The 12181-nt window shown below is 45.4% G+C and overlaps 1 protein-coding gene across 1 annotated transcript in view; it reads right to left on the reverse strand.

The window, feature by feature from the left end:
- Positions 1-8793: 8793 nt before the first annotated feature.
- The window catches only part of LOC128574727 (calreticulin-like), a 43202-nt gene continuing 39814 nt past the window's right edge, over positions 8794-12181 (reverse strand). Inside the window, exon 12 of the mRNA XM_053575558.1 lies at positions 8794-9232. Within this exon, the coding sequence (XP_053431533.1) occupies positions 8984-9232 (249 nt within the window). The 3' untranslated portion in view covers positions 8794-8983. The remainder of the gene's footprint in view (positions 9233-12181) is intronic.

Below are 12181 nucleotides of genomic sequence, written 5' to 3' on the forward strand. Positions count from 1 at the left end.
ACTCTGTCTCTATAAAAAAAAAAAAAAAAATAACGAGACAGAAAGTCTAAAAATGAAAAGATGAAAAAAAAGATATACCAGGCAAATGGGAACTGAATTGTAATCTTAGTATCTGTCAAAGAGGAATTTTAGTTTCAAAAGATAAGAGAGAAAAAGTCATTATATATTCATAGAACAAACAATAGACGAACAAATACCTAATCAGTCGGAAAGTATACAGAACTACAAAAAAATGCATAATTTTTTTTTTTTTTTTAGAGAGACAGACTCTTACTTTATCTCCCTTGGTAGAGTGCTGTGGCGTCACAGCTCACAGCAACCTCCAATTCCTATGCTTAGGTGATTCTCCTGCCTCAACCTCCCGAGTAGCTGGGACTACAGGTACCTGCCACAAGGCCTGGCTATTTTGTTGTTGTTTTTGTTGTAGTTTGGCCGTGGCCGGGTTTGAACCTGCCACCCTTGGTATATGGGGCCGGCGCCCTACCCACTGAGCCACAGGCACCACCCAAAATATGCATAATTGTAACTGAAGATTTTAATATTTCCCTCTCAGAAATACATTGAGGATTGAACAGTATTATTACCATATTTACATCTTATATAAGAGCAGACTCTAGGAAAATTAAAAACATAATAAATGTGAAAAGAAAAATTATAAAGAACAATCTATGTGATGAAAATATATCAAATGGTCTATAAAACCAGCGTATGGTGCCCCATGATCGCATTAATGTACACAGCTATGATTTAATAATAAAATAAAATTTAAAAAAAAGAAAGAAAAATCTAGGGACCAGGAGTATGAATGGCTCATACCTGTTAATCCTAGCACTTTGGCAGGCCAAGGTGGGATGGTCCCTTGAGCTCAGGAATTCGAGGCCAGACTGAGCTAGAGTGAGACCCAGTCTCTAAAAACTAGCTGGGCATTGTAGCAGGCACCTGTGGTCCCAGCTACTTGGGAGGCTGAGGCAAGAGAATCCCTTGAGCCTAAGAAGTTGAGGTTGCTATGAACTATGAATGCCATGGCATTCTACCAGGAGCAAGAAAGTGAGACCCTGTCTCAAAAAAAAAAAGAATATTTGATAATGCCAAGGGTTATAGGGATGCTGTAATTCTTTTTTTTTTTTTTTTTTTTGTAGAGACAGAGTCTCACTGTACCACCCTCGGTAGAGTGCCGTGGCCTCACACGGCTCACAGCAACCTCCAACTCTTGGGCTTACGCGATTCTCTTGCCTCAGCCTCCCGAGCAGCTGGGACTACAGGCGCCCGCCACAACGGCCAGCTATTTTTTTTGTTGTTGTTGCAGTTTGGCCGGGGCTGGGTTTGAACCCGCCACCCTCGGCATATGGGGCCGGCGCCCTACTCACTGAGCCACAGGCGCCACCGGGATGCTGTAATTCTTATATTGGGTGGTGGGAGTATGAGATGGTGTGGCCATTATGGAAAGCAATGTGACATAAGATACTCCATGAGCCAGAAGTTCCACTTCTGAGATACGTACATATATGTCAGAGAAATTCTTAAGCAGGCACATAAAGGAATGTACATTAAAATATTCATTGTGTGTTATTTATGTTGGGGGGGAGACTTAGAGGCAAGCTGGTTGTCTATCATAGGGAGAGTAGGTAGCTAAAATGTGGCAGGTATCATATCATAAAGTATACATAGCACTCAAAAGCAATTGGTTAGGCTCGGCGCCTGTGGCACAAGCTGCTAGGGCGCCAGCCACATATACTGAAGCTGGTGGGTTCAAATCCAGCCCAGCCTGCCAAACAACAATGACAACTACAACCAAAAAATAGCCGGGTGTTGTGGCGGGCACCTGTAGTCCCAGCTACTTGGGAGGCTGAGGCAAGAGAATCGCTTGAGCCCGGGAGTTTGAGATTGCTCTGAGCTGTGACACCACAGCACCCGACACAGGGTGACAGCTTGAGACTATCTCAAAAAGAAAGCAATGGGTTACATGCACACACAGCAACATGAATGCATTTTTTTTTGGAGACAGAATCTCATTCTACATTCTATTACCCAGGCTGGGGTGCAATAGCACCATCATAGCCCATTGCAACCCCAAGTAATTCTCCCAACTCAGCCTCCCAAGCAGCCAGAATGACAGGCAAGACCCACTGCGCCTAGCTAATTTTTAAAAGTATTTTTTTTTTAGACATGGGGTCTCACTATGTTGTCCAGGCAGATCTCAAACTCCTGGCCTTAAGTGATCCTCCTGCCTCAGTCGCATAAAAATGAATGCATTTTATTTATTTATTTATTTTTTGTAGAGACAGAGTCTCACTTTATGGCCCTCGGTAGAGTGCTGTGGCATCACACAGCTCACAGCAACCTCCAACTCCTGGGCTTAAACGATTCTCTTGCCTCAGCCTCCCGAGCAGGAATGCATTTTAAAAACATACTGCTCACCTCCCCTCAGCCGAGCCTAGAGTAGAGAGGCCAGGCATCCTCCCTGTGAGAGAGGCATTCAAATAAGGGGCCTCGCCTGGACCCCTCACATTGAAAACAACAACAGCAACAATAACAACAACAAAACATAGTCAAAAACATAGTGCTTAGTGAAAAATATGAAGAAAATAATTATATTTAAAGTATATGCCATTTATACTTTAAATTAAATTAAAAATTTATACACATAGGCTCAGCGCCTGTAGCTCAGTGGCTAGGGCACCAGCCACATACACCAGAGCTGGCAGGTTCGAATCCAACCGGGGCCTGCCAAACAACAATGACAACTACAACAAAAAAATAGCTGGGCATTCTGGTGAGTGCCTGTAGTCCCAGCTACTTGGAAGGCTGAGGCAAGAGAATTGCTTAAGCCCAAGACTTTGAGGTTGCTGTGAGCTGTGATGCTACAGCACTCTACCTAGGGTGACATAGTGAGACTCTATCTCAAAAAAAAAATTGTATACACAAATTAAAAATATATACACGTAGGCTCAGCGCCAGTATCTCAGTGGTTAGGGGTCTGGCCACATACAACAGGGCTGGCGGGTTCAAACCCAGCCTAGGTCAGCTAAACAACAATGACAACTACAACAAAAAAAATGACTAGGCATTTTAGCAGGTGCCTGTAGTACTAGGTACTTGGGAGGCTGAGGCAAGAGAATCATTTAAGCCCAAGAGTGTGAGGTTGCCATGAGCTGTGACTCTCCCCACCCCCCCAAAAAAATATATATATAAAGCAAAAATTCCACTCCACCATTCCACCCTGTCTCTACAAAAATAGAAAAAATTAGCCAAGCATGATGGCGGGCACCTGTAGCCTCAGCTACTCAGGAGGCTGAGGTAGGAGGATGGCTGGAGGCCAGGAGTTTGAGGTACACTAAGCTCTGATGATGCCACTCCACTGTAGCCCAGGTGACAGAGAGAGACCCTGTCTCAAAACAAAACACCAGGGCGGCGCCTGTGGCTCAGTGAGTAGGGCGCTGGCCCCATATGCCGAGGGTGGCGGGTTCAAACCCAGCCCCGGCCAAACTGCAACAAAAAAATAGCCGGGTGTTGTGGCGGGCGCCTGTAGTCCCAGCTACTCGGGAGGCTGAGGCAGGAGAATTGCCTAAGCCCAGGAGTTGGAGGTTGCTGTGAGCCGTGTGACGCCATGGCACCCTACCGAGGGCCATAAAGTGAAACTCTGTCTCTACAAAAACAAAACAACAACAAAAAAAAAACACCAAAACACTGGAAGGAAATACAATAAATATTGCACACTTGTCTCTGGATTTGAGGCTAACAAGAAATTTTGACATTCTATTACATATCTTTTCTTTTTTTTGAGACAGAGTCTCAAGCTGTTGTCCTGGGTAGAGTGCCATGGCCTCATAGCTCACAGCAACCTCCTATTAAGGCTCAAGTGATCCTCTTGCCTCAGTTTTTTTTTTTCTTTTCTATTTTTAGTAGAGATGGGGTCTCACTTTTGTTCAGGCCTGGTCTCAAACTCATGAGCTCAAGCAATTCACCCACCTCGGCCTCCCAGAGTCCTAGGTTTATAGGCATGAGCCACCTTGCCCAGCCTCTACTACATATCTTGATTACAAGTTTTTTACACCAGACACCTATTATTTATGGAAAGTAACTATATAAACAGAATTTATTATTTATTATTATTTTTTTTTTTTTGTAGAGACAGAGTCTCACTTTACCGCCCTCAGTAGAGTGCCATGACATCACACAGCTCACAGCAACCTCCAGCTGTTGGGCTTAGGCAATTCTCTTACCTCAGTCTCCCAAGCAGCTGGGACTATAGGCACCTGCCATAATGCCCGGCTATTTTTTTGTTGCACTTTGGCTGGGGCTGGGTTTGAACCCGCTACCCTTGGTATATGGGGCCAGCGCCCTACTCACTGAGCCACAGTTATTATTTGTTTTGCAGTTTTTGTTTTGTTTTGTTTTGTTTTTTTCAGTTTTTGGCCCGGGCTGGGTTTGAACCCACCACCTCTGGCATATGGGGCTGGCGCCCTATGCCTTTGAGCCATAGGCGTGGCCCAAGAATTTTTTTTTTTTTTAAAAGATAATCTGAGGGCGGCGCCTGTGGCTCAAGGAGTAGGGCGCCAGTCCCATATGCCAGAGGTGGCGGGTTCAAACCCAGCCCCGGCCAAAAACCAAAAAAAAAAAAAGATAATCTGGAGGAATGCAGTTTAGTGGCAGAATGGTGGTGTTCGTAAAATTGTCCTGGAAAGAAATAAAAAATGTTTTCAAAGTCTTTGTGCAGAATGAGTAGAACCATGCATGGATTCTTTCTTTCTTTTTTTCTTTTTTTAGAGACAGAGTCTCACTTTATTGCCCTCGGTAGAGTGCTGTGGCATCACAGCTCACAGCAGCCTCCAACTCCTGGGCTTAGGGGATTCTCTTGCCTCAGAGTCCCAAGTAGCTGGGACCACAGCTGCCCGCCACACACCCTGGATTTTTTTACCGTTCGGCCAGGGCAGGTTACAACCTGCCACCCTAGCCATACTCATTGAGCCACAGGCACCGCCCACCATGCATGCATATTTTATTGTTAAAATTAGCATAATTTCAGAAATACTATGTGGATAATCAAACAGAAAGCAAAAGGTGAGAGCTGCAGCTTTAAAAAATATTAAAAACAATCGTTATTGGGCAGCACCTGTTGCTCAGTGGGTAGGGCGCCAGCCTCATATACCAAGGGTGGTGGGTTCAAATCCGGCCCCGGCCAAACTGCAACAAAAAAAATAGCTGGGCATTGTAGCGGGCGCCTATAGTCCCAGCTACTAGGGAGGCTGAGGCAAGAGACTTGCCTAACCCCAGGAGTTGGAGGTTGCTGTGAGCTGTGACACCACAGCACTCTACCGAGGGCAATAAAGTGAGATTCTGTCTGTACAAAAAAAAAAAAAGAATCATTATTGTTTAATCTTTCCCCCAAATCCTGCATGAAAATCAGTATCTTTATCTAGCGATACTGGAAAATTGTAACAATTGGTAGAGCATACACCAGTCCAATCAGACCAGACATTTACAGTAAACAATGGTAATATCAGACTGGCTACATCCCTAAACTACAGATCACCCCCACACTGGTTCTCCATACCCAAAACAAGACATGCAGACTCAGCATCTGAAGCCTTGCTCTTTTTCACAATGGTAAGATTCTTAGGTTATAGAAATATGTATAAAGTCAAGATTTTTAAAACAGAATATTCCAAAGATTGTAAGGTCCAGGAACTACACCAGGTACCAATTGATCTGAAAGAAGAAAGAAGTTCTTACAGTTCTTTGCTGATCTCATCCCCCCACTTCCTGTCATCTGGGTGTCCTGATCTTTGACTCTGAAATCTGGTCCAGACATCCCCCTTTCTGTTAGGCAGACTGTCATGCATTCTTTTTTTTTTTTTTTTGTAGAGACAGAGTCTCACTGTACCGCCCTCGGTAGAGTGCCGTGGCGTCACACGGCTCACAGCAACCTCCAACTCCTGGGCTTAAGTGATTCTCTTGCCTCAGCCTCCCGAGCAGCTGGGACTACAGGCGCTCGCCACAACGCCCGGCTATGTTTTTGTTGCAGTTTGGCCGGGGCTGGGTTTGAACCTGCCACCCTCGGCCTATGGGGCCGGCGCCCTACTCCCTGAGCCACAGGCGCCGCCCCTGTCATGCATTCTTTAAGATTTAGCTCACGGGCGGTGCCTGTGGCTCAAGGAGTAGGGCGCCGGTCCCATATGCCGGAGGTGGCAGGTTCAAACCCAGCCCCGGCCAAAAACCACAAAAAAAAAAAGATTTAGCTCAAAATTTGGTTTCTACATGAAGTCTCTCCTGAAATAACCAGGCAGAATTTTACTCATGCCCCCCACCCCCCAACTAATTTTTACTGAGCACCTACTATGTCCCACATTCATATTTGTAGTCTCGGCCTATCATTTACTGAAAGATATAACCACCATGTCTGTGGCCTGAGTCCTTCGCTGTTGGATGTAGGTCTTTAAAAATACACTTAAAAGGGTATTTCTGGGTGGCGCCTGTGGCTCAGTGAGCAGGGCGCCAGCCCCATATGCCGAGGGTGGCGGGTTCAAACCCAGCCCCGGCCAAACTGCAACCAAAAAATAGCTGGGCGTTGTGGCGGGCGCCTGTAGTCCCAGCTGCTTGGGAGGCTGAGGCAAGAGAATCGCGTAAGCCCAAGAGTTAAGAGGTTGCTGTGAGCTGTGTGATGCCACGGCACTCTACCTGAGGGCGGTATAGTGAGACTCTGTCTCTACAAAAAAAAAAAAAAAAAAACAAGGGTATTTCTTCCATGTGGAATGTTGCTTGCTCTGTGTATTCAATAGTAATAGATAGATGCTCACCTATTCCATGGTCTAGTACAGTGGAAGGTTAAACTTTGAAACTGGATGAACTTGAGTTCAGACTCTGGCCCTGCCCTTTACTAGCTGTTTGACCCAGAGCAAGTGACTTACGTGCTCTGACCAGTTTATGTATCCGTAAAATGAAGATAATAATGATATCATCTACAATGGCTGCTATGAGGATTAAATGAGCTCATTGTAGGAGAGCCACAAATTTCTGGAAATGCTTTCTAATCTGTAAAGAACTACAGGAATGTGCCTGATAATGATCTTGTGAGCAAGTGTTGCAGAAAAATAAATATGATAGCAGTCAACTTGAAAACATGTGACAATTATTTAAAAATTAGGGGAGCCAGGCACCATTCACATGACTATAATCGTAACACTGTGACACCACAGCACTCTACCAAGGGCAACAGAGTGAGACTCTGTAAATAAAAAATAAAAATTGGATAGGGAGCCAGGTGAGGTGGCTAATGACTATAATTTTGTGGTAGGCCAATGCGGGAGGATCCCTTGAGCCTCAGGCATTAGAGACCAGCTTGAGCAAGAGTGAGACTTGGTCTCTACTAAAAATAGAAAAATTGGCCAAGTGTTGTGGTGGGCACCAGTAGTCCCAGCCACTTGGGAAGCTGAGGCATGAGAATCACTCAAATCCAGGGGTTTGAGGTTGCTATAAGTTAGGTTGACACCATGGCACTCTAGCCAAGGGAATAGAGTGAGACTCTAATAAATAAATAAAAATTAGAATGAGTACAAAATAGCAAAGAAACAAAAGGACTGTCATAAATCTGCCTAGGTGTGGTGGCTCACACCTGTTATCTCAGCACTTTGGGAAACCAAGGTGGGAGGATTACTTAAGAGAAGGAGTTCCGGATCAGCCTGGGCAAGATAGCAAAACGTCGGGCAGCACTTGTGGCTCAGTGAATAGGGTGCTGGTCCCCTATACCAAGGGTGGTGGGTTCAAACTGGGCCCCACCCAAACTGCAACAAAAAATAGCCGGGCAATGTGGAGGGCGCCTGTAGTCCCAGCTGCTTGGGAGGCTGAGGCAAGAGAATTGCCTAAGCCCAAGAGCTGGAGGTTGCTGGGAGCTGTGATGCCATGGCACTCTACTGAGGGCAACAAAGTGCAACAAAGTGAGACTCTGTCTCTACAAAAAAAAAAAAAAGATACCAAAACCTCATCTCAAATGAAAAATAAGAAAATTAGTTGGGTATAATAGTGTGAACTTGTAGTCCCAGCTACTTGGGACTGATGCAGAAGGATCACTAGAGCCCAGGAGTTCAAGGCTGCAATGAGTTATGATCATACCTTTGCACTCCAGCCTGAGCAATAAAGCCCCCCCCACTAAAAATAAAAATTATATATATATATATGGAGTAAGTCTGATATTTTTTTAAGTGCTTGATAGATCTACAAGAGGAAAACATCTGTATACCAATACAACCATCTGCACCGCTCAATAAATACTAAGAAATGTATGTATATATTTTTGAGACAGAGTCTCAAGCTGTCACCCTGGGTAGAGTGCCATGGCATCACAGCTCACAGCAGCCTCCAATTCCTGGGCTTAGGCGATTCTCCTGCCTCAGCCTCCCAAGTAGCTGGGACTATAGGCGCCCGCCACAATGCCCAGCTATTTTTCTTTTGTTGCAGTTGTCATGGTTGTTTGGTAGGCCCGGGCTGGGTTTGAACCCACCAGCCCCAGTGTACGTGGCCAGCGCTCTACCCACTGAGCTACAGGCACTGCCCTAATGTATGTATTTAAACAAAATAAAATCTTTGGGTGCACTGGAGAATTTTAGTTACTGATCATAAATTTAATAAACACCATGAAGGTGGTTCTGTGGTGCACAGATAGCATAGTAGACTACTAATAAACACCTAGGTAACGATAACAGTTATAGTTACCATTTCTTGACCGTATGTTTATTTGGAAACTTTACACGCATTAGCTCATTTAATACCTACAACAGCCTCATGAAATAGAAATTCTTACCCCCTTTCCACTAATGAGGAAATAGAAGCCTCAAGACATAATATGACTTTCTCCAGGTCATACAGAGCAAAGGAGCTGGGGTGGAAATACTAAGTTTATTCAAGAAAGAGCAAGTTATTTCTCGCCCCAAATTGCTCCAACCTCGTGCACATGTTCTCCCTCTAAGCATAACCATTTTTCTCCCAGTTACAGTTCATCCTTCTGGTCAAAAAGGACTTCTTCATTTTTACTCAGAAATGCTCCGTCAGCATCATCTTCCTGCAGCTGCCTGTCGCTTCCTGATTCCTCAGCAGGATCCTCTTCACTTCCCTCTTCTTCAAGTCCCCAGATGTCATCTTTCTCTTCCTCCTCCTTGTCCTTTTTCTTCTTGGCCTCTACTTCCTGCTTTCTTTTTTCAATTTCTTCATACAGTTCTCTCCATTGCTTCTCTGGGTCCTGTTTAGAATGCGAAATTTCAAAGTAATTTACAGATGGCATAAACAAAGTCAACCCACTTTAGAAAGGTCTAGTCTCTTGCCACAGTCTTAAAGATTTCTGGGAAATAATTTATCTTTACACACAAATTTTCAGGATGTGTGGGGTGGATAGAAATGTGTGCGTCTGTAATTTGTTTGTAAATAAAATTGGTTCTGGGGCGGCACCTGTGGCTCAGAGAGTAGGGTGCCAGCCCCGTATACCAAGGGTGGTGGGTTCAAACCCGGCCCCAGCCAAACTGCAACAAAAAATAGCTGGGCATTGTGGCGGGCACCTGTAGTCCCAGCTACTTGGGAGGGGAGGCTGAGGCAGGAGAATCACCTAAGCCCAAGAGCTGGAGATTGCTGTGAGCTGTGACACCACCTCACTCTATCTACTGAGGGTGACAGAGTGAAAGTCTGTCTCTAAAAAAAAAAAAAAATTGGCTCTGATTCAGCAAACATTGGTTGAATACCCACTGCATTGTTAACCGTGGTGCTAGACAATCAGCACACGTATACATGTATTTCTCACAGAACTGTGTGAAATAAGGGTTACTTGAGGAATCTGAGACTTGATCTTCTTTTTACATTTCTTGTTGGTCTCCCAAAATGGAATACAACCTCCATGAGGATAGAAATGTCAGTATTTTATTTCACTGCTATATCCCCAGCATCTACAACAGTGCTTTGAACAGGTACTCAACTAATATTTCTCAAGTGAAAGTATAGCTTATTGGGCGGTGCCTGTGGCTCAGTCGGTAAGGTGCTGGCCCCCTATACCGAGGGTGGTGGGTTCAAACCCTGTCCTGGCCAAACTGCAACCAAAAAAATAGCCAGGCGTTGTGGCGTGCGCCTGTAGTCCCAGCTACTTGGGAGGCTGAGGCAAGAGAATCGCTTAAGCCCAGGAGTTGGAGGTTGCTGTGAGCTGTGTGAGGCCACGGCACTCTACTGAGGGCCATAAAGTGAGACTCTGTCTCTAAAAAAAAAAAAAGAAAGTATAGCTTATTAATAATAGCTACCATGTATTGAATACCTACTATATGCCAAGAACTTGTAAGAGATACTATCATTTGAGTGGCATCTGTGGCTCAGTGGGTGGGGCTCTGGCCCTATATACCAAGGGTGGCGGGTTCAAACCCAGCCCCAGCCAAACTGCAACAAAAAAATAGCTGGGCATTGTGGTGGGTGCCTATAGTCCCAGCTACTTGGGAGGCTGAGGTAAGAGAATTGCCTAAGCCCAAGAGTTGGAGGTTGCTGTGAGCTGTGACACCACGGCACTCTACCGAGGGTGATAAGGTAAGACTCTGTAATAGTGCCTCAACAAAAATTTTAGATGATAAACCCACAATAACACAAGACAAAACCAAGAGTACGAAGTTCAAAAGAGTCTAATAATATCTTCTAATGTTAAAAAAATATATTTTCCCTTGTTCACTACTTCAATTTTTAAAAAAATACTAAGTAACAAATTTCTCTCAAAAATTTTTTCTGGGGCTTGATGCCTGTAGCTCAGTGGGTAGGGCACTGGCCACATACACTGAGGCTGGTGGGTTCAAGCCCGGCCCGGGCCTGTTAAACAACAATGACAACTGCCAACTCAAAAATAGCCAGTGTTGTGGTGGACGCATATGGTCCCAGCTACTCAGGAGGCTGAGGCAAGAGAATCACTTAAGCCCAAGAGTTGGAGGTTGCTGTGAGCTGTGATGCCACGGGACTCTACCAAGGGCAACAAAGTGAAACTCTGTCCCCCCCCCAAAAAATTCTTTTTTTCTGGGCTAGGAGCAGTGGCTCATACCTGTAATCCTAGCACCCTGGGAGGCCAAGGCGGGTGGATCGTCTGAGCTCAGGAGTTCATAGACCAGCCTGAGCTAGAGCAAGACTCCATCTCTAAAAACTAGTTGGGCATTGTGGCAGGTGCCTGTAGTCCCAGATACTCAGGAGGCTGAGGCAACAGGATCTCTGAGCCCAAGAGTTTGAAGTTACTGTGAGCTATAAGGCTACAGCACCCTACTGAGGGTGTCAAAGTAAGACACTATCTCAAAAAAAAATGTTTTTTTCTGGTGCCTGTGTTTTTGCCGGTGCTCTAAGCATAAGTGTAATCTGCCTATTGGGTAATCGAGCACTGGCCAGAAACCTGCTGGAATGGACTTTCCTGAAGAACCAGGAAGTCAAGATGGAGAATGTCACCATCATGCGGCTACTGCCCTAAGTATCACTCCACCCATAACATAGTTCTGTGTGGGCAGAGGAGCTGGTAAACAGCACTATCACCTTCCTCTTTTCTCTAAGTCATCCATCAGAAATGGGCTTTCTTTTTTTTTTTTTTTTTTGTAGAGACAGAGTTTCACTTTATCGCCCTCAGTAGAGTGCCGTGGCGTCACACAGCTCACAGCAACCTCCAACTCCTGGGCCTAGGCGATTCTCCTGCCTCAGCCTCCCGAGTAGCTGGGACTACAGGCACCCGCCACAACGCCCGGCTATTTTTTTGTTGCAATTTGGCCGGGGCCGGGTTTGAACCCACCACCCTCAATATATGGGGCCTGCGCTCTGCTCACTGAGCCACAGGCGCCGCCCCGGGCTCTTTTTTTTTGAGACAGAGTCTCACTCTGTCACCTTGGGTTGAGTGCCATGACATCATCATAGCTCACAGCAACCTCACACTCCTGGACTCAAGCAATCCTCTTAGCCTCAGCCTTCCCGGTAGCTGGGATTACAAGCATCCACCACCATGCCGGATAGTTTTTTCTGTTTTTAGTAGAAAGGGTGGGGTCTCGCTCTTGCTCAGGCTGGTCTCAAACTACTGAACTCAAGGAATCCACCTGCCTCAGCCTCTCAGACTGCTAGAATTACAGGCATGTGTCACCAAGCCGGCCTAGTGGCTCGTTTCTAAACCAAAACACTCACTATAAGCAGGCAGTGTGATAAATGG

The sequence above is a fragment of the Nycticebus coucang genome, chromosome 22 (genome assembly GCF_027406575.1).
Source record: "Nycticebus coucang isolate mNycCou1 chromosome 22, mNycCou1.pri, whole genome shotgun sequence".
Classification (NCBI taxonomy): domain Eukaryota; kingdom Metazoa; phylum Chordata; class Mammalia; order Primates; family Lorisidae; genus Nycticebus; species Nycticebus coucang.